This window comes from Balearica regulorum, chromosome 12 (genome assembly GCF_011004875.1).
Source record: "Balearica regulorum gibbericeps isolate bBalReg1 chromosome 12, bBalReg1.pri, whole genome shotgun sequence".
In the NCBI taxonomy this organism is placed as follows: Eukaryota; Metazoa; Chordata; class Aves; order Gruiformes; family Gruidae; genus Balearica; species Balearica regulorum.
In genome coordinates this window covers 19,370,946-19,398,662 of record NC_046195.1, presented here as the reverse complement: position 1 = coordinate 19,398,662, position 27,717 = coordinate 19,370,946, and the positions used below count along the sequence as shown (strand labels likewise).

The 27,717-nt window shown below is 46.1% G+C and overlaps 1 protein-coding gene and 2 long non-coding RNA genes across 6 annotated transcripts in view; 2 read left to right on the top strand and 1 right to left on the bottom strand.

Annotated features, from left to right (window-relative positions):
- Positions 1 to 4,196: 4,196 nt before the first annotated feature.
- The window catches only part of LOC142603426 (uncharacterized), a 212,336-nt gene continuing 188,815 nt past the window's right edge, over positions 4,197 to 27,717 (top strand). Inside the window, exon 1 of the long non-coding RNA XR_012837353.1 lies at positions 4,197 to 5,077. This is a non-coding gene — a long non-coding RNA (uncharacterized LOC142603426). The remainder of the gene's footprint in view (positions 5,078 to 27,717) is intronic.
- Positions 13,039 to 25,919, bottom strand: LOC142603428 (uncharacterized). The gene is made up of 2 exons (XR_012837356.1): positions 25,842 to 25,919; positions 13,039 to 15,680 (listed from the first exon to the last, which is right to left on the bottom strand). It is a non-coding gene; the product is annotated as an uncharacterized LOC142603428 (long non-coding RNA).
- The window catches only part of IGF1R (insulin like growth factor 1 receptor), a 190,940-nt gene continuing 188,815 nt past the window's right edge, over positions 25,593 to 27,717 (top strand). For 2 of the 4 annotated variants that reach the window (XM_075763919.1, XM_075763918.1), the window contains exon 1: positions 25,594 to 27,233. In XM_075763919.1, the coding sequence (XP_075620034.1) occupies positions 27,140 to 27,233 (94 nt within the window). In that variant the 5' untranslated portion in view covers positions 25,594 to 27,139. Of the gene's footprint in view, positions 27,243 to 27,717 lie in introns of all 4 variants that reach the window. The other 2 variants (XM_075763917.1, XM_075763916.1) reach the window with 2 other exon arrangements.

Below are 27,717 nucleotides of genomic sequence, written 5' to 3'. Positions count from 1 at the left end.
ATTCAAGGATTATCTTTTTGGCTCGGAGTCTGTACAGCTTCTGGGACACTGGCATCACATTTTATAGCTGGGTTTTCCGGACATGATTCTAATAATCCTAACGATGGTTAATGCCATGTAGGGACTGTACAGGTATCAGAAGGGAAGCTTTTAAGAGTCCTTACTTACATGTACAGCTCAATTTATGCAATTTAAAAAAAAAGCTAATAAAACTATACCGACTAAGTCTGCCACATCTTCCTTTATTTTTTAAAAGTGGAACAGGTCGTAGGATTTGAAATGGATTTGCCATAGGATGGACTTCTCTGGGGGAAGGGCAGACCCCCGCTGCCATGGGAGCCGTGGCTGTGCTTTAACAACTGGTATTTTGGGTACTCCTTGTAACACATGTTCAAAATTACTCAGATTTTTTTATCATGGCCGTGGTTACTGGTTACCCATGTGATGGATACAGAGGGACAGAATTTGTTCTTTTTAAAAAACTGTTCACTGTCACTGAATTGACTGGCATTGGATATCTTTAAAAGCAAGTAATCTGGATATCTTTACTCGTAAATGAAAATTAGGGTGCAGAATCAGAAGTCGAACCCCAGGAAACCATTTTACACGTACTGAAATCTGAACAAGTTCCCAAAACGGAGGTTTAAACTGTGTTAACCCCATCCTCCACCCTCCCACCTCCAACAGCCCAGGCAGCATCCGGGTGACCGTCCCCACCACCGATGCACCAGGAGTGGAGGCTGGTTGGAAATTTGGAGGCTGAACATAGCGGGAAGCTCTGGGCTTCAGAAATAAAGGGGGACAAGTTCAAGGGAATGACAGTTTATCAGAGAAACTCAGTTTTACATGTTGGGCTCCGGTTTATAAAATAGCTATATTTCTAAAGCGCTCACCCTCCAGCTTTCCTCTGCGAGATTTCACACAAATACAACTCCACTGGGTGCAGCAGAGTTACACCTGATTTACTCCTGTAGTACTGAGGTGGAAATCAGATCCATCTCAAAGCAAAGTCTGATGCCCATTTTCAGATATATTCCTGTTACGCTCAATGGAAAACGTACTTTGTGAACAGCCCCGGTACGGGATCATTTTTCACAGAGACTCTGCAGAAGTCTATTGGAAAATTTCATATGTTTAATTCTACTTACTGGCTATTCCCTTAAAAATCCTAAATTGAAAAAACCCCTTCTTTCTCTAGAGGAAACAAAGAAAAGACCAAAATATTTTGTTAGTCTGAAGAAAAAGAATTATCTGTGCAGTTGTCTGGACAGTTGGCTGGTGTATCATTTGTAAAGTGGTTTAACTATAACAGTTGTTGGAGGTCTAGATAAGTTTCACGTTAAATCTGTGCTTCAAAATAATTTAATTTTAAAAAGAAAAGATTAAAATAGTTGCTGAGGAACTACTTGCAATTAATGGTTCTTCATGAAATGGACAGAAAAATATTTCTATTGAAAATGGTAAAACTGTTCTGAAGAATAAATCAAATACTGCAAATACTTGTCCTACCATTCTTTTTCCATTAGAGTTTTTCATATTTTTACATATGATACTTTTGGGATAGAAATAAGTGTTACTTAATTTCAGTAATGCAATAAAAAAAGTTTAATTACGTATGTGGGCAAAGATTTTTAATATGGAAATAACTAAATAAAATTCTGGGTATTTTTTTTCAAACAAGAAAATAAAATAGATGAATAATCAAAAGTGTACGTAAGAGGTGCACACGATGAAAACAGAGACAATTCTGCGGGACATCTTTATTATTAAGTTTGTTATTTAATAATTGCATTACTTTTTAGGAGTCCAGCATTTAATTTTTGAGTGGTATATTCTCTGCTTAGCTAAACAGAGATTAATTTATATTCTGCAATAAAATGTTATCTAGAATCTTGGGGTTTTTTTATTGTCTATTCAAAACCACCCAGAAAGGAGAAATCATTCAGTGCCTTATGTTCATTTATTTAAAAAAGCTTGTAATTTAAAATATATGCAGAGGCTGTATCCTCTTTGTAGGTTCCCAAATATCCAATACTCATGACTACTTTGGAGTAATAATAATAAAAAAATGCCATTAAGTCATTTAGATGCCAGCATCTCCCTATGAGTGAAATAAATTAAGTGCCTGTGGGGTGTCATGGGGACGGGAGCCGCCTGTTGAGGTGACACCCCTATTTTTTTGGCATAGTCTCCGTGTCTTTTTCCTCTTGGCATCATGAAATGTCGTTGTAAGAGTTCCATCTTGCCACGTGAGAGGTTCAGGTTTGGTATCAGGGCATTAAAAAAAGCCTGTGAAGAAGCAGGGCTGATAAGCCATGACTGGGGCAGATGGTATGTTCCTGATCTGTGGTCTGTAAGGGCAAAATAGCCATGCTTACAGGGAGAGAGAAAAATGGGTGAAAATCAGGAGGTCGGAAAAGGTCCCAAAGACCATGCTGAAAGGACAAACTGCTGCCAGTGGTGTTCGGCTCCACTTTTTGAAAAGCTGGGACATGGGATCCCCACGGGGAAGGATGACACCGGCCAAAGCCGTGTCCCACACGCTCCGGGCACTCCCAGGGGAGCTACTGTTGTGTGTTGGGGATGTGCCGGGAGGTTCTGTCCTGCGTCCTCTGGACCATCATCCACGGTGCCGTTCAGCAGGATCAAGAAGTCACTATTGCCTCTGCAGCAAGTGGCAAAGAGCGTTACAGCTTTCACCTACAGGTAAAACAGAAAAGGGTTAATGATGAGAAGTGTGTGTTTGACTCCTACTGTCAGAGCTACAGAAAAAAAGAAAAAAGTTTAAAAAAGAGGCTTTAAGAGCAATTTAATGCTGCTCAGAGATGCCAGGCCTTTCTGGCTTAACCAGGGAGAGGGCGAGCACATTCTGAGAAGGGAATAAAGATTGTAAGAACTAAATTTAAAGCACGCAAATGATGTGTAACTGCTCTGCGTTGGGTTAATATCATGCCTTTAAATTTCTGAGCATCCCAAGCTGCAGAGGTGAGTGATGTTTTGAGAGGCAGAGCAGAGTGGCAGAGCTGAGGTAGTTGAGAGAGCAAGGATCACCTCCTCCAAACTCAGGAGCGATGCTTCCCAACAGAGAGGAAGTCAAGCAAAAACACCTGGAGGCCTGTATGGGTGAACAAGGAGCTCCTGGACAAACTCAAACACAAAAAGGAAGCCTACAGAAGGTGGAAGCAAGGGCAGGTAGCCTGGGAGAAATACAGACAAATTCTCCGAGCAGCCAGGGATCAGGTTAGGAAAGCTAAAGCCCTGATGATAGAATTAAATCTGGCCAGGGACATCAAGGGCAACAGAAAAGCTTGTATAGGTATGTCAGTGATAAAAGAAAGACTAGGGAAAATGTGGGTCCCCTCCAGAATGAAACGGGTGACCTGGTTACCCAGGATATGGAGAAGGCTGAGGAACCAACGACTTTTTTGCCTCAGTCTTCACCATCAAGAGCCACACCGCCCAAGTTGCAGAAGGCAAAGGCAGGGCCTGGGAGAATGAAGAACCAGCCACTGTAGGAGAAGATCAAGTTTGAGACCATCTAAGGAACCTGAAGGTGCACAGGTCCATGGAACCTGATGAGATGCACCCGTGGGTCCTGAGGGAACTGGCAGATAAAGTTGCTAAGCCACTATCCATCATATTTGAGAAGTTGTGGCAGTCCAGTGAAGTTCCCACTGGCTGGAAAAGGGGAAACATAACCCCCATTTTTAAAAAGGGAAAGAAGGAAGTCCTGGAGAACTATAGAGACCAGTCAGTCTCACCTCTGTGCCTGGCAAGATCATGGAGCAGATCCTCCTTGAAAGTATTCTCAGGCATATGGAAAATAAGGAGGTGATTGGTGACAGCCAACGTGGCTTCACTAAGGGTAAACTGACTCACAAATTTGGTGGCCTTCTATGACAGGGTTACAGTGTTGGTAAATAAGGGAAGAGCAACTGACGTCATCTACCTGGACTTGTGCAAAGCATTTGACACTGTCCCGCACGACATCCTTGTCTCTAAATTGGAGAGACATGGATTTGACAGATTGACCACTCGGTGGATAAGGAATTGGCTGGTTGGTCACACTCAAAGAATTGTGGTCAAACAGCTCAATGTCCCTGTGGAGATCAGAGACGAGTGGTGTTCCTCAGGGGTCAGTGTTGGTACCAGTGCTGTTTAACATCTTTGTCAGCAATATGGACAGTGGGATCAAGTGCACCCCCAGCAGCTTTGCCGACAACACCGAGCTGTGTGGTGTGGTCGGCACGCTGGAGGGATGGGGTGCGGTCCAGAGGGACCTGGACAGGCTTGAGAGGTGGGCTTGTGCAAACTGCATGAAGTTCAACAAGGCCAAGTGCAAAGTGGTCCTGCACGTCGGGGTCGGGACAATCCCAAGCACAACACAGGCTAGGTGAGAATGGATGGAGAGCAGCCCTGAGGAGAAGGACTTGGGGGTGTTGGTGGACGAGAAGCCCAACATGACCAGTCAATGTGCACTAGCAGCCCAGAAAGCCAACCGTGTCCTGGGCTGCATCCCCAGCAGCACGACCAGCAGGTCGAGGGAGGGGATTCTGCCCCTCTACTCCGCTCTGGTGAGACCTGACCCCCCCCCCCACCCCGCAGTACTGCGTCCAGCTCTGGGGGCCCCAGCACCAGACAGACCTGGAGCTGTTGGAGTGAGTGCAGAGGAGGCCACAAAGACGATCAGAGGCTGGAGCACCTCTGCTATGAGGACAGGCTGAGAGAGTTGGGCTTGTTCAGTCTGGAGAAGAGAAGGCTCCCGAGAGACCTCAGAGCACCTTCCAGTACCTGAAGGGGCCACAGGAAAGCTGGGGAGGGACTGTTTACAAGGGCAGGGGGTCACAGGACAAGGGGGAATGGTTTTAAACTGAAGGAGGGGAGAGTTAGATGAGATTTTAGGAAGAAATTCTTCCCTGTGAGGGTGGTGAGGCACTGGCACAGGTTGCCCAGAGAAGTTGTGGATGCCCCATCCCTGGAAGCGTTTAAGGCCAGGTTGGATGGGACTTTGGGCAACCTGGTCTAGTGGAGGGTGTCCCTGCCCATGGCAGGGGGTTGGAACTAGATGGGCTTTGAGGTCTCTTCCAACCCATTCTATGTTTTTATGTTTCTGTGTTTCTATGTTTCTATGATTCTATGTTAGAGGGCATAGTGTTGGTGCCCCAAATAACTTCCGCCAGAAGACAGCCAGAGCTGCTTTTAACATGCACTGCACTTCTCAGGCTCCTGGAAAGTTGCCAGCATTTGTCTTGATGTCAAAAGCGTGAGTGCTTCGTCATAAAAATAATGTAGGAAGAGATCCAGCCAAAGTAAAATACAAAAAGAGAGAATGTTTTTTAAATTTCCATTTTTTTTTTTTATCAGACTAGCACAGAAAACTATAAGAAACAACCAAACTTTGCATCATCCTGAGAAATGGCTCCAGATGAAAGAAGAGATCCACGCTGTAACGAAGTGTAAGTTCTGGCTGATGGTATCTGTATGAAAGAGGTGAGAAGGAGTACAGGGAGTGAGCTGCTACTCGGCAGCAAGTGAAAAACACTGCGTTGCTGATCCACAAATTTAATTTGGGAGGACCCTTCGCAGTCAGCGTCAGTCTCATGCAGAGAGAACCTGCTTTCCAGTAGCGTCAGTACAATTATCGATAATACAATGCTGATTGCCCAGTATTTAAACATTTCAGTGATGGTCTTTTAAGTAACGAGGAGAGGGTGGCTGGAGCCCAGCGTGGCGGCTGGGCTGCCCCAGGCTTTGAGTCCTGGGCTCTTCCCTTGATTTGACAAGCGCTGAAGCATTTGCTGACATGAGGTTAAGAAAGGTGGAGGCACCGAAAGAGCCTTATTGACTCATGATATTTTCCAGCCTGGCTTGTTTGTTTTCATTGTGCACACAAGTCCTGTTTACCTTGATCAAAGATGGCAAAATCAACAACAACACTATGCAGACAGGGACTTGCAAAATTCTTACCGAAGGCATGACTGTGCCCAGACCTGTAGCTCCTGCTCTTCCCCCATACTCTTTCTTTCTGCCATTGCACAGCGTGTTTCTGCCTTACCCAACCCGTACTGCGTCCTGTCTGCCAAGAACCACCATCAGCCTCCAGTTGCTTTTCTCAAGAGTGGCAAAATGAAATCCAAGTTTCCCTAGCAGGACCGGCCGCAGGAGACGGGAGGAAGGAGGTGCACGGGCACATTGCATCTTGCCCTGCGCACGGTGTGGCTGCTGTACTGGCTCTTGTGCAGCCCTCTGGACACAGCAGCCACCATCCGATTTTCAGCCTTGCGCTAATAACTCCTTGTCACGATTTCTGGAAAGATGCGGCCACTTGAGCGTATTCCCCACTAACAGGCTTCCCTGGCAGAGAAGGCAGATGCGCAGCCTGCAGTCACTCTGCTGGGGTCTGCTCAGGTTTTGAGGGTTAGGGAGAAGCAGCAAAACAATTAGGACGGTCCTGAAATTCTCCGAGCTTACAGCAGGCCCCGAGCGAGTTTCTGCACAGCCCCAGAGCACAACCCCTTCTGTTCCAGCGGGAACAGCACCGCCGAGATTAAGATCTGTCTGCTCCAGCCTCTGGAAATCTTCTGAACGTGCACTCCTCGGAGGAGCCATTGCAGACATCCAGAATTAAAAGCGGAGAGTTATGCAAAATCCATCTGCAGTTTACGGCATGATGCAACGGTCCAGCCGCAAGCAGCTCTTGCACAGGTTTTTGTAGTAGTTGCAATACCAAGGACACAACCTTAAGCAATGTAAGGGGGCCTCAAGCAGCGCTGTCAGCCCTCAGAAATGAGACAAAAGGCATTAAAAATGCCATTTTCTTTTACAATTTCTTTGCTCCCTAGGTCCAATTTTAATTCTTTCAATTTAAAAGGCCAACTAATTCTCTAGTTTAGGTTTCTTCTGACCAGATGAAGCCTGCGTCAGCTCCTCTGTCTGATCACAAGGGCAATCTTCTACGGGAACGGCACTGTACAAAATTTTGCTCACGCTAAGGAAGACTTTGTCAGCAGGATGCCCACCTGTGGTCTCCTCCCAATCCTTTACAACTCCAAAAAACCATGAAAAAGCCACTCTTTCTGAGTGATCCCCATCAACACCCTGCACCTTTCACTTCCTCCTTCCTCAGCATCCCAGCTTGGAAGATTTTATCAGACAATAATTCCACCTATCAAAGCAAAAGAGAGGAAGGAAGGCGAAGCCCACTGGCATCAGCATAGGTAGCAAAGGCGGAGATAGCCACCCGGAGAAATCTGCTCTGCAATTCGGTGGTACGGTGCAGTAAATTGGTGTAAAATAAACAGCGTCTATTTATAGCGGAGCAGAGCCTGCCTGCAGGCATTGCAGCTGGTTTGTTGGTTTTTGGTTTGGTTTTTTTTTTTTCCCCCTCTCTCTTTGCTCTGGATGAATGAGGGTTTTTCAATGAGGATCCAGGTTTCCCGAAGCAAAATCCACCCCGCTTCTTGGCGCGAACCCCCAGACGGTCCATATGTCATGAGGAAAAAATGCAGCGCCCTAAAAACCGGAGTGGAGTTCCGCGCGGGTGGGATCGGGACCTGGAGGGGGACCCATGGGTGCTGGGCACCAAGGGCAGCCTGAGGGCGAGGAGCTGGGGAAAGCCACCCGGGGGGTTCCCACCCCATGGGAGCTGGGCAGCACCGGGCGCCTCTCGACAGCCGCCCCCGAGCCATCCCCGACCCACCGAGGACCAGCCACGGGTGGGTGGCTTGGCCTTAGCTTTTAGCACCCCAAAACTGAGGCGGGCTCTCCCAGCGCTGAGGTTACACGCTCAGACAACACACGCACACACGCACGCAAGCAAAATGATTTCCATGCCTCGGCGGCTCCCATCGGATGTGGGTGGTCCTGGCGAGAGGAACGCGAGCGACCCGATTCACGTACCATCTCGCGCAGCGCCGGAGACCTCTGGGGATCTTTCCGTAGGCGATTGACCCCGGGAGCATCTGAGCTCGGGCGCGTTTTCCACGCACCTCTGATCACAACCGCAAAGAAGAAATTGATTTCTCCCGGTGTAAACATCCCTAAAATGACAAAGAGGTGGTTGGGTTGTTGGTTTTTTTTTGCTGCCCCCACAACAGTGAAAAAGGTGGAAAGAATAAAGTGTCGCTAAACCCCCCGGTGCCTCACCGCGACACAGATTTACATCTCTGAGTCAGATCTTTGCAGCTCCCTGCATATGGTCCGCATGATATGCAGTTCCTGGCTAGTGACTCACTCAACACCGATGTACAGAAATCGTTTCAGACCGAACAAGCAAACAGCCCGAATTTTGCCACCTCGGGCTCCCCGGGATGGGGGATGCAGCCTGGCTTGGCCGAGCCCGACTCAGCCCTGGCTGGGGTGAACCGGGAGTGACTCCACCAGGGTCCTGTCGTATTTTTTTAAAAGCTTCTTCAAATTACCTTTCTGTCTGATTTTTGCTGCTGTTGAAAATAACATCTAAGATTACAAAAATTGAAAGAGATAAGAAGAATGGGTTTATCTCTTTCTTTCCAGGTTGTTTACTTGGTTCATTCGATATCACTTTGCGGACAGGGTATTTGGTTTCAGTGTTTCCACTGTGTGATCACTTAGGTAGTTTCCTTTTGTTCTTCATGTGGGGTTTTTCTGGTTTTTGTTTTTTTGGTTTTTTTTTTTCATAATGATGTAAAGAGAGCGACAGGAAAAACCTTTTAAAGTATGATGGTTAAAGCCGCAAAAACTGGCAGGTGGACTCACACATGTCAATTCACAGAAACAAAGTCCAATCAGCTACTCATTAATAAAAGAAGAATTTATTGTGGAATTGATTAAATTTCCAATGGTCATTATGCCAGATGAGCTCACAGTCAGATCTGTGGTGTCGAGTTTGCATTGCATTTAGTTTGCATTTTGATTTTTTGGGGTCGTTTTTGAATTTTTCAATCACTTGAAATACGTTGAGCAACAATTCAGCTGCCATTACAGAGGGAGAAATTCATGGTAGGGAAAATTGCTGAAATTACATCATCTAGAATTTTTCACAAGGATGGTTATCAGAAGCCCCATAGAAACATTGCTCTTGGTTTTGTGGGCTGAGCTGGTTCCCAGCACTTCTCCCTCTGTACATTCAGAATTCAGAACCTGGAAATACTTCTTCTCTGTAACTGAGCAGACAGACTTAAAAAAAATCTCAGGAACCCCAGAATTTATTCAAACAGCTGTCTTTAACCTCTGTTCTTTTTATTTAAAATAGTAATATGAAATCCAAAGCCATTTAATTACTTGGAAATTGTTACACTTAAGCGTGTACAAAAGAATGCTCAAAAGGGATGCTACCGCCATTAAACAATCAAATGGCAATACCATTAAGCAAGTAATTAGTATGTACAATAAATGGCTAGACTGTGTTAATGAGATCTCTCATATACCCTAAGTCGGGTCTGCTCTTTTGTGCAGGGAAGATCACCTAGCGTTGTTGATTCTCTGTTGAGGGATGAGAACGCTTCCTTTCCTTTTCCAGGATATCTCCTACACACACAAAATCTTCTGTCCAGCCTCGAGCACCAGTTCTCAGCAGTCCTTCACCTAGGAAAGACTCCCAGAAAGCTACTGGGAATTCTGACTGAGGAGGAAATCAAGATCCTTTTTTTTTCCCTTATTCAGGGATGAAGCACCACCACATTCCCTTGTAGGATAGCTGGTGGGCACGGGACTTTTGTGCTCAAGGACCAAGCTGTTGACTAGGACTGAAGAAGGATGCAGCTCAGAACATACTCACCTGATGGCTCTTCCATAGCCATATGTAGGAGAATCTGGGGAAATAACGGGTGCTGACATAAGCAGGCGTGATAGATTAGGTGAATAAAAGAACAGCAAAAAAGAGACGAAAAGCACAAGCTTATTTTGACCATAGATAAGGTCTATGGAAGAATTCATGGCAGTGTTGAGAGAAGGATGCTTCCAACGGCACCCAGATGATATGGTCCTGAAATCTCCTCAGGCATGTTACCATGTGCTTGTACCTCGGTGTGCCTTGGCTCCTGTACAGGTAAGTACACCTGTAGAGCCCCAGGACCAGGAAAAAAAAATTAGAGAGTATGAGCAAGAGCAGAAGTGTCTTGGCCAAGGTTGCCAAACAGGTCAAAAGCAAGCTTAGCAGTAAAATCCAGAACTTTGAAATCCTCCTCTGGAGACAATTCCTTGGATCACGCTGCTTTCCACATGAGCAACCCCATGGACAGAGAATAAATGACAATTTTTTTTTATTAAAGAACCTGTACCCCTCAATTATGCAGGCACAGCTGACGTAGTATCAGGAGAACCAACTTCTTTTCTGCTCAACATTAAGAAAGCCCCGGGGAAAAGAGATTCAAAAGCAACCCAACTCCTTTTACAAACGATTTCCTGATCTCAACTGCTTACAGTCTACCACCCTGGCTCTGGGAAAGTTAATCCAGGCAATGCACATTCCTGGGAGTGGATCCCACCAGACAATGTAACACTCTAATTAGGTAGTACCAAGGCAACTGTTTACAAGTCTCTTCCAAATGCCTCCCTTGCGTTTGCACCCTCCTACTACAACGGCAATATTTAGTAAAAACGTCCTAGGTATAATTCTCCTGGGGCTTATTCAAATGTCAGTCAGCTCAACAGAAGTACACTGTGAAAACGGATGAAAACAAAAGAGGATGAGTTTCTGCCTTTCTTGGGAAGCAGTGTTTGTCAGAAGGTTTCGGATGCATTAGTGAATGTTCTCCAGCAGGGGCTGCCAGAAAGAAAACACAAGCCCACCCTGCGAGGGGCTGCCCTCAAGCCCATAGTTCATTGCCCAGGCCAAATTCACAGCGAACATTCATCTGATAGCCTGTGGCTCTGGTGGGACAGATGTCCCCACATCCCTGTGCCACCAGTCCCTTCCAAAATCAACAGCAGCTCCCCCAGCCACCCTCATTAATGTTTCCTCTGCAGGCATAATGCAGCGGCGTTTCTTGCTCTTGGAGAGGAAACGGGTTTTGCTGAGCTGGGGTTGAAATGAAGCAGAAGATGTGATGGCTGAGCTGCTTGGGGGACACTGCGAGGGCTCCTGTCACTGCACACCCTGGGAAGGAGGAGTTGGTTAGTGATGGAGAGACATAAAAATTGTGCTATGGGAGGTTCAGAATATGATAGATGAGGTTCTGCTGTGGCCATCTGCAATATTGTCCTTTTTATCCACCTCACACCATATGCTCTTGGCAAAATAGCTACAATATAAGGGAATCACTTCACTTCCATTGAAATGCAGCTGTGTTAGACTACTCAGCTGTAATCAATGAAAGAAAAAAATACTTGGTGCTTTTTAAGCTGTAAGAGGAATTTACAGAGGCATAATGGAATTATTCAGTGTGAACTCAGCTGGGCTGCAAGAATAGGCAAAACCTTCCCCTTCAAAATAGTGAAGCAGAACTTCATCCAGAAGTTACTTTTGTTTTCTGTGATCACCAGAAGAGAAATGACACAAAAAGGTCATGGATATTTCTCAGCTGATATGACTACGTCTGACTCAGACCAGTGGAAATTACAGGATATTGTCTTGGAGGGCTCTTGTGAGTTAATAAAAAGTTTCCTGGAATGATTTACAAATCTGGATTGCACAAAGGAATACAATGAAGGGAAATGGGGAAACTCAGGTTTCACAAAGCACTGCAGAGCATTTGTGAAAGTCATTTTCTAACAGTCATGAGTAAAGAGTTGAGGTCTATGAGTTTCTGGGGATTCTGTACACTGCTAAGTACTTATTTGCCTGAATAGCCAACATTTCAGTTACAAAAATAAGTAATTTCACCTTTCCACTGTTTGTTTTGTTTTGTTTTGTTTTAAAAAAAAGCTTTTTAAAGTGTGTTTGCTACCGAACCAGTTTGCACTTCATAGTCAGGCTGGTGCATCCTTTTACAGGAGAAGAGAGTTGAATTAAAGCTGCTTCCTCGCCTTGAAAATAAGTTGACCCTTCATACACTTGTTTGTATAAGTCATGGAGGAGCTGAGGAGAGAGTGGAGGACTGGAAGAAAAGAATAGTTGGTACAATCTTCAAAGAACAACAGAATAACGATCCTAACATCTGGCTTGTAACTCTAATGCAAATAGCGTAACAATAAAACATGCTATTAAGTTTTTACAATAGAATATCCAGGAAGACTATCAGACAGGTGACTTCAATGCATGTCTGATAGTTTCTGCCAGCTGGGGATCTCCTCTTATTTGCAACACAGGAGGGGGTTTATGAAGATAACATGCAGGTGTGGATGATGTGGAGAAAACCCAGCTAGAGGAACGAGCGGGGGAAATAAGAGTGCACTGGTGTGTATATGGTAAAGGAAAGAAGCAGTTGGTATTTCTCTCTAGGACCAAAATATGAGAAGTACAGAGGACATCTAAGGTGACAATTCTTGGTTCCTAGTAAACGTGAACAGCAGGTGGGGGCCCAGAGAAGACACAGGTCAACAAGGATTACTTTTAGGTAATGATGATGTAGTAGTCCTGTGAGGAGCAGGGAGCTGATGATCCTTATGGGTCCCTTCCAGTTTGAGTTATTCTATGATCCTGTAAGGATGGGCTCTGACACAACTGGTGGGACAGGGCTGGTATGGGATGCTAAGCACCACCTTCTCCTCTGATGTATTTCTGCCATTATTTTGTTTCCATTCTCGTGTGGGGCCTGTAGCTCAGGGAAAACTGCTGATATGCTGCTACCCATAAGGTTTCATCAGGGGAGAACTGGGCTCATCGAGCTTCCTGTGGCTGAAATCGCATCGAAAGCTTCTTATTACAGACCCCTGCCACTGGAAAGTGTATGCCAGCCACTTGCCAAATCTCTACTCAAGACCTGTATGTATTTTGTTCTCCCTTTCTAACCGCTCAAATTCACATATTTAGATAATAGCTGTAAAAATATTAACCTGTTATGCTACATGTGCTGTGGAAGTAAGTCTTGGTATGAAGGCAATTTTTTCAGCGTTACCTACTGGTGAGAAACGACAGGCTTAAAATGAAAAGAAAAAAAGACTGAAAGAATGGAGTGATACAGCTGAATATTCTCCTTTTTATTTAGAAGCAGGCAGCTACTGTTGGACTATTCAGGATTCTAGCGTTACTATAGAAAAGCCCTAATCAATATGCATGAAAGATTTTTTTTTTTTCATGGGTTTGTGGTGACAAATTTATATAAGTTTATCTGGAAGATTTCTAAAACTAACAGCATTTGTCGTATGAATATTATACAATTAATGTCGAGCTGAAATACCAGCAGTCTACTATTAATTTTAACATAAGAATGGGAACATTAATATTATCTGAATCACAATTACTGCGGAAAGGAGCAAAATACCACTAATGGTGGGGAAAGAGCTGTTCTTTACCATTCCATTCTGTCCTGTGCCCATCGCCCAGGTGCTGGGATGTGTCTGCTGTTGGAGAGCTGTTTTAAGGCATTGGAAACCCAAAATGAAAGAGATTTTCTGAGCAAGATGCTCCCCACTTGAAAATGTGATGACATTTGGTGTATCACAGACTTAATTTGTGTTAGCCTTGCGTATGTGACAGTTTATTACAGAACCCAAATTTTCTGAAGTGGCAATGCATAGTACAAGCGCTGCTACTGCCGTTTTCTACTGCCGTTCACCCAGCTCTTGCTGATGGCAAATAAGGGACGCATTGCAGTCACAATGCTGCTTCTTGCTCAGCCATCCTTCCAAAAAAGAGTCATTTTAACTCCACTTTTCATAAGTATGGTAGTGTCCTATAAAACTGCATGAGTAATTTAAGCTGAGCTTGGTCCTGCCCTCCAGTAGTGATCTTGGAAACCTTCTCCAGTAGGGTTTTTTGGGGGGGTTGTTTGGGTTTGGGTGTTTCTTGGTTGATGCTGTTGGGGTTTTTTGTTTCTTTTGGGTTTGTTTGGGGGTTTTTTTGGTGAGTCCTTCTCTTCACATGAAATCCTAGAAAGAATTTCAGGGCACAGAAAACCATGATCAGCTCCTAAGGCTTGTGTAGCACCAAGGGGCTGCTCTGGGCATGAGGCTCCTGTGACTCTTACAAAAAAAGGAAAGCAAAAACTGCCTTGCCTTTGGCCTTTAATTTCCAGCTATTCTCAGCAGATGGGAAGATGGAGACATGTTCTGTTCTCTGGATCCTCACAAAAATCCAGAGGCTGCAGATGTGCTGAATGCCAGAGCTGAGAGGAGCATCATCCACATCTACGTCCTGTGGGGAGAGGGCTGCTGGCTGCACTGCAATATAGATCAAGTCTTGATTATCTCCTGCATGAACATGGACAAGCTGACTTCCAGGAGCTCTTTCTCATTGGGGCAGAGGGAAAGAAGTTGTCAAAAACACTGATTCTGTCTGAGGTTTGGGTACAACGCCCGAAGCCCTGCTCACACTGCGGGGATGTGTCAGCTCACACTGTGCAACGCTGGAGATGCTTCGTGTCCTCACTTGGGGTTGAGGTGGAGAGGAGAGCCCGCTCTTAGAGGCAAAAGTCCTAGAGGGGTCCCATGAGCAAACAAAATTTTTTCTGCAGTTGAAAACTTCTCTTCTACTGCAATTTAGGTAATCCCTAGGCAGCAAAAAGCCAAATTCCCATCTTTGGCTGTACCAGCGTCAGTGTGGAAAACTCTCCTTTGATCACGATGGCACCACTGCAATCCCGAGCAGCATTGCCCAGCATAAGCCAAGCACATACACGGTAGAGAGGATAACATTTTTACTGGGGACTGGAAGTGCTGGAAATCACCCTCTGGTGTGCCAGAATACAAGAGTAGCAGCACTGCTCATTATACGATATTAATAGCGTGATTTGGAGACGCTGCTGCTGCATTTGGGCTCTGAAGTTATATAGCACCATAAGCTACTAAACACATAAAAACATATTACCCTTTAAGATCTTGATTGTCTTCAGTTTACTATGCCTACTCAAGAGCGTTACGCTTTACAAGGGCCAATATTACAGTGCATGTGATAAAACTACTGTATCGTTACCACAGCCGGAGTGGTTCATACGGTGCTCCGTGGGGAAGCCAGGAGGCTTCAATGTTTAAAAGCCAGGATTAATGCATGGGATCCAGGAAAAAAAGTGACTATACAGTCCACTCTTTTTGCTCTTCAGGAGCAATGACACCCTCCAGAAAGCTGGTACTCTTAAAAGCCTCCTCTTGAGGTTTACAGACCTGGTAAAATCAGAAGATGATTTATAACATCCTTTTTTTTCCCACAGCAGGCTCTGCACAAACAGTTCTAGTGAGGAACAGCTTTGGCTTGAGCTGATGCAGAATGGTGTTTAGGACCACCAGCATAAAAAGCTTGAGGAGCAAAAGGCTTCTTTATGGACTCAAAAAATTTATGACTTTTTTTCCTGGTCATTACGTTCATGGTTCTTCTGGCTTTGTCTAAGGAGTTGATAGTTCTCTAATATATTTTTATCAGTTAAATGGTATATTTAAGGTGCACGACGCGCTGAGTGGCACTGCTGAATGACACAGTCCTGCCAGATGGCACCTCGTAGGAAGGCGCTTTGTAGAAATCCTCTCTCCTGCTCAACGCAATCAGTCCTCTGCTGTGGTTTCCCCTCAACACACCAGACAGAGGTGCATCTTCTACGCACTTGTTCTTGATCCTTGAGACTGTACAGCTAATAGGTTACCCCAGAAATCTGCTCTGAGGAGTCCACCTACAAAAGACAATAATCTGGATTAAAAGCAATTTAAAAGATCCCACAATTATGGCACATTTTTCTTTGATTTGTGAGTAATAGCAGTTACTATGGGTATTTGGGATGGAGCAAAGGAAAAGCTACCACCTAGAAAGAAAGGAAGGGAGAAAATAGCTCGAATCTCCCCGGCGCTCCTGCCGTGCAGTTTGCCTTCTCACCAGGACGGCTCTCGTGGATGGAGCTGCCCCTGCTGCCTCCTCAGGAAAATTCCTGCAATTTTGTCTGTTGGAAAGTGAAAATTACATTTCATAAACATACACGAGCAGATTTATGCCAACTAGAAGCCTACGAGAGGATTTTTTCAAAGCCATATTTGACAGCGAATGTGGTACGACTGAAAGATTTGGAGGAACGTTTCGAGAGCTTGGGCAGGTAACAACGTGGCCTTATCTCAGTTATTTTTATCTGGATCAAGAAGGTGGAGAAAGTAGCCAGGCATCCTCCTATCTCAGCAGTTCATCTTGAATTTACGTAAACTAATCTATGCCAAAGTCTTGTGAGAACGGCCTTCTCTGATAAGATCCTGCCTCTACGATGATGGACATCCCCCTGAAAAATCTGCTCTCACCAGATTTCGCTGACGAATGGGAATCTCATGCCTTAACCCACACATAATTTTGCCTGGAGATTATAATACTATTTTAATCTATCTACACTTACTGTAGCAAATACTACAAAATGCAAATCTTCTGGTATGAAGATACAGTTATGTAAGACCTAATTCAAAAGCATCTTATTTAAGAATGCACTTAAGCATATGTTCGGTTTCAACGACACATCCTAAAGAGTGAGGGTCTTAAAAATGTACCGGAGAGTTTTCCTTCCCCTCAGAGGGATTTAAGGAAAATATTATCTAATGCAACTGGGCGTTTTTCTCTGTAAGATGACTTAGCAGAAAGAGCATTTCTTCAGAGAAAAAAAATCACGTTCCTTTTCAATAGAATTTCTTTCTTAAATTATTAGCATTAGAAGGTTTTTTTCAGTGGTTTAAAAATCATTGTATAACAAACACTGTGCCATGAAAAAAGGGAGACTAGATGAATTCTTCCTTTTGCGCCTCAAAAAAAAAAAAAAGGTCATCTTGGACAGACAATCTTTAAACAAGGGGAAGCGTGAGCTCGTAAGAACGTTTCAGATATTCACACTGGGGTACAACGGCAAAAGCAGCTTTGCAAGACTAGCAGGTTTTTTTTTTTTTCCCCTACAACCTCTTGAAAAGGCAGACCGATTCCTTTCCTAGAGACAGCAGAGAAGTGTACTAAGCATTGGTTCATTCCCTGCATTCAGTGAAGAGTGTGTTTGGGAAAGATGCCCAGATACTATGGACCAAGTTCAGCTCCAGCGTAAGCAGACAGAATTCCCACTGAAATCAATGGGAGTTGCACCTGCTGACTTTGGAGTTGAATATGGCCCAATATGTGGATACTATAAAGGTTCTGTTTCCAAAGTTTCTTCTGGCTTCTTTTATGGGAATGCAGACCTGGCGCCAGGAACGTCAGAAGACCAATAAATTCACTATGGGAACTTCCAGACAAATGACATCTCGCTTGCACAAAACAAATCCAGAAGCTCACACGATACTCAAGGACAAATTCTCAGTGTTCTCCCAGTTCATTTGCATGAATACCGGTTTCAGAAATGCTCTGAGAGAAGAAAATGGGGAGTGTGTGTGGCTGGGAGAGATACTAGGGGAAACGCTTTGATTAGTTTGTCCAAATTATGTGGATAACTATCTTAATTATCCCAGATATTTGTTAACTTGCAGGAATAGTGGTCTGAAGTCACTCAGGAAGGTATACTACGTGTATATGAGGTATTTCATGGCTGGTCTCAACAGCTGCTGTGCTACATCTTCCCAAATTGGACTGAATTTTAGCTGTGACTGTCTCCAGGGGCAGAATAAAAGTGCAGACAGGGCTGGAGGAGCCCATCCAGAAAAAAGCAGTAGCCTGAATGCATCCACGTGGCGTTGAATACAGAGGAGTTAACAAAAGCATTATGTAAAGGAGACAGTTTGTCTCTGTTGGGGTATAATTGGCTGGTAACTGGGATTTAAGCAACTGAGATTCAAAGTCCAATTTTTTAAAGTACTTTATTATGGAACCAGTCTCCTCACATAGCACATGTATTCTTGGCGAGTTGTTTGTAGGTAGTGGAAGTACAGAAAGAGAAAATTAAGACTGCAAAACAAGAAATAAATCTTGGAGCCCCCACATTAAAAAAAAAAAAAAAAAAGAAAAAAGAGAGAGGAGACGATTTTAATTCTTTTTAAATTCTAAACAAATCCATCATTATATCCATATCCTGTATTCTGATTTGACCTAAAGTTTGAAAATATTTGAAGTTGGTATTTCTGGTTCAAGTTCATTTCGTTAATACGCAAAACAAGAGCCTTCTATACCTCTGATTTATTTGTTTAAACGCAGTCATTTTCTAAACAACGTATCGAGAAGGGCGTATTCGCTCCATAGCACGAGCATCTTGCCCGCTCTGAACACCCGTGTTATAAAGAACAAGGGTAGAGGAGCGGGGGAAAGGCAGTGAGTGCCCAGGTGCCGATGGAAAGCCGTTTTTCAAAAGAATATTGTGATTTCTTGTATTTGGCATGTCCTGAAAAAGACTGTTTAGAAATTTCTTTCCCAAGCTGCTTATGATTAACAACCTTCTTTCCACATCCTCCATCTTTCGACCAATATTCCTTCTGCTGCCATTGAACCCGAGTCATCCATTTTAAAATATGTGGTGGCCATACAGTACACTAACGTGCACACACACAGAGTAAATTAGGGGAAAATTGATGTCAAGACCTATCGAGTATGAAGGGCCTTTTAAAACCAACCTTCAGAATGTGCTAATATTTACACATTCCCAAACCACCTGGAAATATGTTCCAACTGCTTTAAAGCATTTTCAATATCATTTAAATGTATATGCAGCCATTCATAGCTGTACGTTAATTTACCCTAAAATCTGACGATAATTTGGTCTCTTTGAAAAAACACCTGGCCCAATCCTGGCTTTTATAGGAACTCAAAAATCCTATTTCAACCAAGAAGGAGTCAGTTTTTTTTTTTTCTTCAGCAATTTTTGGAAAATGGTTTTGCTCTTTATGCTGGAGATCCAATTTATTAGTTTGAAGGCTGTGCTTTTCCATAATCTTCTTGAATAAACATTTTTCTTTCTTCTTGCAAATGTAAGATAGTTTGGATTTCATTAGGTTTGAAGAAGCTTTGATTCTAGCGTGTCATAGAAATGATGGAAATCTGAATAAATGAAAACTTAAAAATATATATTTTGTTTGTATTGTGCACATGTAAGGTTTAGGTCTTTTAATTCCGTATAGAAGTCTATCAAAGATTTGATAGAAATGAAGAGTTGCAGTCCATAATAACCCACTATTGACTTTATTTTGGGTTCCATTTTTATGTTCTGCTGAACTAGAACAAATAATCTTAATTTTCATACATCCAGCTCCACCTGGACTCAACTGCAAATATACACGGAAATGAGAAGTTTATTTTGAAATCTTTTTAAAATAAATTATTGTATACCCGAGGTTTAAAAACAAACAAAAAACCGTAGAAGCATTCACGGTCCTTTCAATTCTCCTGCAGATAAAAGGGATGAGCTTAAAGTCACTAGAGTCAATCTGCACCTGTGTTTCTCCCCGGTAGCAATAATTATCCTCCTTACGAACGAACGGTGACATTTAATTGCCTATAAACACATTTTAAGATCTGGGGATGGATGTTACTATTCAATTGGAAAATGCAAGAAGTTTTTCCCAGGTATCGATATGATTAGAGCACGTTCCTCTCGCTGCCGAGGGTCGGCACCACGTCGCCGGGTGGGCTCGGTTTATGTTCGATAAGATTCACGTACTTCCAAAGTTTAAGAGGCGAAAACCCAAAGTGCTCAATGCAAAAATCATGTAATATAGTAGGGACAGATCCTTTCTGCCCACTACACGGGGTAAAAGTCTGATCCCTCTCCCAGTTAGGTTGGTGGAATTCTTGCTGGTAATATTACACACTAAAGTTAAAATATATACTGTTTCAAAAGAGTTAATACAAGATTAATAGCTGTTGTAAGCACGATGCAGGCATCAGGAGTTTGTGTTATAAAATGTAATAAGCACATCAACAGATGGCCTGGTAGATGCTTATAAGCCACGGTTACGAGCACGCGATTGACCTGTTGGACTCTGTAACAATCTCCACAACCGACTAGCCATGTATTCAAACACCTCTCCGTCACTCATTAACTCTTTGTAAACTATTTACGCACACGCCATTAATATACAGCGCGATCACGTTGCCACTGCCTGCAACAGGAGCAGGATAGAGCCCTAATTACTTGCAACAGTTTATTAATTCAATACATTAACGGTAGGCACGTTTTGACAGCCGCGGTGCCGGTGCGGGGAAGCCGACAGACGCTGGAAGCAAGCGGCAGCTGTTCCCCTGCACCTATCGCTCGCTCGCGCCGCCACGCTCACCTTCGAGGTGTCTTTTTTTTGACTAATTTGTCACATTCAGAAACACGAAAGGGGAGACAGACACGAGAACGCGGAGGTTTGGTAGGGAAGTGAAATTGCCGTTGCCGTGCCGCGAAGGCTCGGCGTGATTGCGGAGTGCATCGACAGCCTTTTAAAATGCTGTCAAAAAGGCACAAACATCAGCATAATTTATCGGTGGCTATTTTAGGCAGGTGCACGGGAACTCTAAATATATGGCATTCACCACTTGCTGCAGTTGCTATGGATATGATATCTCAGGCCTGTAACTAGGGTTATAAATGCTGTTGTGTGCTTATTATTGTTGTTGTTATTAAAACATGAATTTTATAGTTATTCCTGCTCAGCTGCTGCCCCTAAATCGTTCATGTAACTGCATGCTTCTTTGTTTGAAGGAGGGACACGGATGGGAAAGCAGTAATAAACAATACCCTTTCTTCCCTTCTGCTTTTTAGTTGCTCCAGAAGGGACCAGTCTTCAGCCACTGTTTGCAGCAGGGTTAGGGCCAGGAGAATTAGAAATCACTCAGAGCCAAAGAAGTGTACTTCATCAGGGTCTGTCTTATTAGTACTCCGGTATTTAAGTCTTGCACACATCAAACATGTACATGTTTTGGTTTTTTATTTTTCCCCCTTCCATTTGTCTTAAGAGGTTGGTCTCCTGCAGCTGCAGGGATTCTGCTCAGCCCTCCCGCTGTTATGGCGAGCCGGTTACATCTACCCAAATCCAATGCCGCAGATCTGGGAAAGAAAAGACGGCCAGTGGATGGAGAGGCTCTACGGCCACCTCGACCACTGCAGAGGGGTTAACGGCAACCTGCCCACCCAGCGTCCATCCGAGTGTGTGCTGTGCTCCCGTCCCCTTGCCAAGAGGAGACCGAGCGTTTTCCTGCAGTCGGGAGCTTGGGAAGGTCATTGGTACGTGATGCAATTCACAGCAGAGCAAAAAGCGGCGAACGTGGTAAAAATGGGCAACTTGCATTTTGCCTAACATTGAAGGGCTTGTTACGAGCCTGTAAGACACGGTTTATAAGTGGAGATTTTGGGGGAAAAGGAGTGGCGTCCAAGGATTTGTATGTGTCCTTCAGGTGTACAAATCACACTCACCCAAACCGTGTGCAATATGTATCACTCGCCCAGACATAGTTCCTACCCAGCACACTTTACCTACCCCCACTTACACCAAAACCGGAGCCTGAACAAGGTGAGCTGGCAACATTAGGAGCCCCCGGAGAAGAGAAGGTGGCCGCGGTGGGTGCCCTCTGCCGCTGCGAACGTGGCAAAGGCCGTGCAAGGAGCTCCAGAGACCTTCGAAGCAGCAGCACCTCAGGCAGACACAGGCACGTGGACAACGCTCCGCGAGGGCTGACCTTCGTCCTGGGGAGCTGACACAGTTGGAGGAGGCAGGGGAATAATTTTCAACTACTCCCTTATGCCGGTAATACAAAATGTTCAGATGCTTAAAGGTTATGACAAGCTAGCGTCTGGTAAAGAGGTCAGTCTGCCCTGAAAGCATTGCAGAAGCCAAAATAAAGTCTAGTCAAGCCTATGCGGAGTACGAGCACTGAGGCAGGGAAAATAGTGAGGCCTCTTTCTCCCCAGTCATGGCCCCAGAAAGCAGTGGTAAGGCTGCTGTTAAAATTAAAATATGGCTGAGTATTAGGATATTTGCCTTGGGCAGATATATGTTTTGAGAGACCGGGGTCAGTGGCTGTTTTAACCGCGTTGTTTCATCCCTACTGCCACACACTTCCTGAATTTTCCACTTAAGCGGCATTTTAAACAGGACGCAGGTATGCTGGTGGCATTCGACATCACACTCTAGAGGGTAAAATGTGTGTGTGTGTGTGTATTCATGTGTTTCTTTCTGTCCATCTGTCTATCTCAAGGACCATAAACCAGCAGTGGAAAAAGGGGAGGCATGAAGCCCAGCGCAGAGAGGAGGAATGATTGTAGAACCAACGGGACAGAGAAAAAAGTAATTTTCTACTACCATCAGGGAAGATCGAGTCACGACAAATTGATTTCTTACTATAGTTTAGACTTTATGTGCAAAAAGAAAGGAGGGGAAAACTTAGCCCAAATCTATACGCACAATATGCATTGAACAGTGTATACCTTATTTTAAAAATGTTTTATTTATTGCTAGTGGCCTCACATAGGAGACATTGCCAAGGACGGGGACCCTAGTGAATTGCTGGGCAATAACAAAAGAATAGTGATGGCTACAGTTTATAGCCGAGCTGTTGGGCAACATGCAGCAGGCAGAAAAAGGGAACTGAGGTTTAAGTTGGGAGAACGACTGATAAAATAAACAGGTTAGGAAAAAATGGAGGAATGGTTTCACTAAATCTCAGCAAAGTCTGCAAAGGGCCACAACTTGGGATCTGCAGGAATTTTGCATTTTAATCCATTGGCTGAAACGTTTCCCTTTCGGGCTGGGTATTTTTCTATCCAGTTTTGTTTTCTTGTGATGAAGTTCCAACAAAACACTTTTAATCACTTCTCGATCCAAATAAAGGCTTAAGCTATTCAAGCTGCTTTTACGATCTGAAGTATTGTTCAGCCTGGAATAGGATGCCAGATCTGGGTTCCCGGTAAATAAAAACTTCCCACCATTCCTATCAACCTCCTTTGCGCCAGTCTATAGATAAAAGCAGAGGCACACAGCATTGACAAGGAAATAGATTTCCTCATGAGGCATCTTTGCACATTACCATGAAAATTAACTTTAATTTTGCCAAATTATAACTCTTTAATTTTGCACATGGTGCATGTAGTACAGTTTGCTTGAGGTTTTCATAGTCAAAGATATGATCATGCTGTGGTTGTACATGCTGAAAAATCCCGAGTTAAATATTTCCACTGAAAGGAACAGGACCACTCTTGGAGAAAGATGCCAACATACAGGAGCTGAATCAGATGAAAAGTGTGCACTGAAGCTGAGCGTGTGTATGTGCGTGGCTGGCACTGGAAGATGCCGAACACGTGAAAGGGTCAGGAAAGCTGAACCCTGGGCATAGCTCTCCTCTTAACCTCTTAAGAGTACGGAGCTACGGGCATCTCAGCGTTCACAGAAAAAGGGCTTCTTCCCAGGTGCCTCCATAACATAACAGGTAAAGACGTCCTGACAGAATCCAGCCAAGTAATTCCAAATTATGAATTTCACATTGGCAGCTTGGGAGGATGGAGAGCACCGTGAACGCCTCCAGTTCAACACTGTGCTGTTATTATCTTTTTTTTTTTTTTCCCTTCTAAAAGAATCTGACAGATTCCAGAAACAAACTGTGTTATGACACCTATAGGACTGTGTTTATGAGACTGTAAGCTCTTTGGGGGCACAGCACATCTTTTTGTTCTCTGCTTGTACGGCATCTGGTACAACGTGCTTGTCCATGACTTACCCTATTCGTCAAAGTAATGAAAGAAAGGCTATTTTACAATAATAAAAGTTCTTTATGACAGCAGAATGATAAATGATAGACACCCAGTTCCCACGTCAGCTCTGTCTTTACACAACAATACATTAATTTGTAAATAACACATTACAATTTAAGCTGCGTCAATGCCCTAACAGGCACAGAAAGGACACTTGTTCCGCTCCGTATCCGGCACTAGTAGTAGGCACAGCTGTACAGAGCAATAGTAAAACTTTACTGGACGCGAAGATGTTTCTGCTCTGGTTTAACCAAAGCCTTGAAAGCCTGTGCGCAGTTGCTACAGTCTACGGCAGACACGTGCGTGGCAGTCCAGGACAGTTTCAACACATAAAAGCCCGATTCTCCTGTGCTGAAACTCGAGAGGGTTGTGCTACCTCCCAGATGGACACGCACCCCTGCTTTGACTTATTATTATTGAATTATCGACACGGTCCTGGACACGTGTGCACGTGTGGCAACAACTGTTGTACTCAGCGATGATTTCGCCCCCAACTTCTGCGGCGCAGAACAAAGCCTTTTCATCTTTCCCAAGGGGTATGAGAGCAAATGCGCAACTAAGACAACAATACCGGACCATGCTGACAAGGTAAGTGGTATAAAAATGGATGGAGAAACTACAAGAAGAAAAACATGTCTAAGGCTGTGGAAAATGATGTAGTAATGTAACTGAAGGCTACTGTAATACAAGATGTTCAAGAAGTATTTAGGTTTAAACGTGAAAACTTAATTTTGACATTTGCACTAATAATGTGACATTTGCATATTTCTTAATGTAGCTTTTTAAAAAATCCCCTTAGAATATAGCTAATGCTCACAGAGGTCTGCTTTCTTATACTTCAGCGTCATTTTGATATCTCCCCATGCCAAAGTATTGCAACAAATCCGTGATTACTCAGGACAACCATATGCCGCGCGGCATGGCTACTACGAGCTTCGGCGAAACAGTGGGAACACAGCCCACGTTTTCTGATTCCGAAAAGCCCGAACCTTTTTCTGCTTGGACTAATCCCATCTCTCCCCATTTGGGGCCTGGGCGTCCAGCGTCACTGTAGGAGACTAGCGAGCAGTGGAGAAACGCGCATGGAACGGACAACGTCGGAGTATTCCCCGAAGACCCCGAGCGTGGAAGGGGGACACGTTCTGCCGTCGTTTGTTCCCTCAGGTGAGCGGAGCCTTGGCGTTCCCTTCCCTCGCTCCTGCCCAGACTGCGTCCCGAAGAGCAGCGCGCTCCAGGCTCGGCCCTTTGGCTGCACTCTCCGCTGTTCAACCCAGAGGAGCAACTGCAATTCAGTGCAGTAAATAAACAAACCAACCATGTGAAAATCAAGCTACGTGGTTCTCTTTCCACCTAACTCGGTCCCTTCCTTTTTACACGGTTTGGGTTTTTTTTTTTCCTTCCCGTTACCGAAGAACACAGAGGTGTTTCCACGAGCAGGGGGTCGCTCGTTGGCTCTCCCGCCGTGTTTTCCTCCTGCTCCCCGCAAGATGCTCGCGGCAGCCATCAGGGCTCACGTCGCCGCCTCCTTTTCCCCTTTCCCCGTTAGCGCGAACGCCGGAGCAGACCCCGGAGCAGACCCCGGAGCAGGAGCGGCGGGCCCCCCCCCCGGGCCCGCACAGCCCCGTCCCCGCAGCAGCCCGGGGTTGCAGCCGCTCCGCTCCGCGCGCCGCCGCTCCGGCTTTTGCCTCGTGCCCGCTCGCGCCCCGCCGCCGCCGCCGCCGCCGCCTCCGCGCGCGCCGCTGCCGCCGCCGCCGCCGCCACCGCCTGGGCGAGGGGAGCCCGCGAGGGAAGGGAAGGGAAGGGAAGGGAAGGGGGGGGGGGAGAGTGAGCGCGCGCCTCTGTGCGAGAGAGGGCGCGTGCGCGCGCGCGCGGGAGAGAGAGGGAGGGAGAGAGGGAGGGAGGGCGCGAGCCCCGTCCCCGTGCGGCCGCAGAGGGAAGCAGCGGCGGCAGGCGCGGCGGAGCGACGCCGAGGCTCTTGTTTACCAGCGTTCACTCGCCGTCGTGCAAAGGGAGCCAGCGCGGAGGAGGAGGAGGAGGAGGAGGATAAGGGGGGGAGACGCGGCAGCCGAGTGCTGCAAACCCTGCTGCAAGCGAGCGGCGAATTAATTGGGAGGAGCAGCAGACCCTTCCACCCACCCCCCTTCCCTCCCCGGAGGAATTACAGACCCTTCGCAACAAGCTCCTGGGCTTTGACCTTCAGCAAACCGGATCGCCTTCCTCGGCCCCTCGCCGCCCCCCCCCCCCGGCTTACACACACACACACACACACCTCTTCCCGGCTCCCCCTCCCCCTTCCTTGGGCTGGGCAGCGCGAGGGGAAGGTTTGCAGCGCGCGCACACCCAGAGGAGGAGGAGGGAAAAAAAAAAAAAAGGAAAAGGATTTACAAATTCGCTGGGTGGTTTTTGTTGTTGTTGTTGTCGTCGTCCTCCCCCCCCCCCCCCCCCCCCCCGGTGCGATGGCAAGGCGGCTCGGAGGGATGCGAGGAGGAGAGCTGCGGGGGGAGGAGGCGGGGTGCTGAGCTGCTCCGCTCGCCCTGCTGCTGCTTTGTGTGTGTGTCCTGGATTTTTCTTTTTCTTTTTTTTTTCTTTTTTTCTTTTTTTTTTTTTTTTTTTGGAGAAGGAGCCTGTGGCAGCGGCGCCGAGGAGAGGAAGAGGAGGAGTAGAGGGGAAGCCTTTTTAATTCATTTTCGTTCCAAATTCCGCATTTCGAGTCTCTGCAGCCAGCCGGACTTGTGGTGGTGGTGGTGTGGGTGGTGGTTGTGCGTGGGGTGTTTCGTTTTTTGGTTTGTTTGCCGCCCCCCCCCCCCCCGCCTCCTCGCTGAGCGGGGAGAGGAGCCCGGGGGATCCCGCCAGGGCAGCCCCGTCCCCGCGCGGAGGGACGGCGAAGCTGTTGTTGTTTTGTAATAAGATTGTCTGGGTCGCACCACCCCTTTTCCCCCCCGCAGCCCTCCCAGTTTTTGTGTCTCTCCGTGTGTGCGCGCTGCCTCTGTGTGCGGTGTTTGAAAATGGAGGTTGAAGATGCAGACTGCCAGCCCCGATGTGCCTCATGTTTGCGACTCCTGTGCACGATGTACCACTGCAGCCAGCGCTGAGGGGAGACGGCGGCGACCCCCGCCCCGCCGCCCCGGAGGCAGCGTCGCCCCGGGGCTTTCATGCCTTGTTGTTGTTGCCGTTAATACATCTTGAATATCTGTGTATTTTTGGTGTGGTTGCTCCGGAAGATCAACACCCAGGGACCTCAAAAACCCTCCGGTTTGCCAGTCCGAAGGGTCTTCTTTTTTATTTTTTTTTATTTTTTTTTTAATTCTTGAGGCAACGTGGATTTATTTATCCAGCCCCGGTTCTCGTCCGCCTTTTGCCTCCTTCGTTATTTTTAGAGGACAGGGAGAGAAAAAGCGAACAATTTTGGACTTTTTTTTTTTTTTTTTCGGAAAGGGGGATTTTGTCCAATTAAAAAAAGAGGAATGAAGTCTGGCGCTGGAGGAGGGTCCCTCGCCGTCGTCTGGGGGTTTCTGCTCGTCTTCGCCGCACTTTGTCTGTGGCCAACAAATGGGGAAAGTGAGTACGGTGCGTGTCGGCCGGGGGGGGGGTGTCGGCGAGGGGCCCCCGGGACGGGGGGGGGGGGGGGCCGCGGAGGGGTTCCCGGTGTGGGCGTGAGGGGTGTGAGGGCGTCGGCTGCCTGTGTGTGTGTTTTGGGGGGGTATGAGGGGGTCGGTGAGGGGGCTCCCTGCGTGGGGGCGTGTGTGTGTGTGAGGGGCTCCTGGGGGGGTGTGTGTGTGTGTGTGTGTGAGAGAGAGGCGTGTGGGGAGGGGTGTGTGTGAGGGGCTCCTGGGGGGTGTGTGGTCTGTGTGAGGGGCTCGCGGGCCGTGCGAGGGGCTCGCGCCGTTTCCCGCCGCGGTGAGCGGGTTTCGCCCCTGCCCGCGGGGATGTGCGTGTTTTCCTCCTGTTACGCGTCTGCTCTCCGAGCACGTTTAACAACCCGGGGCTGCACGTCTGCCTCCCCCCCATCCCCTCCTTCCCCGGGGGTGGCTGGCTGCTTTTA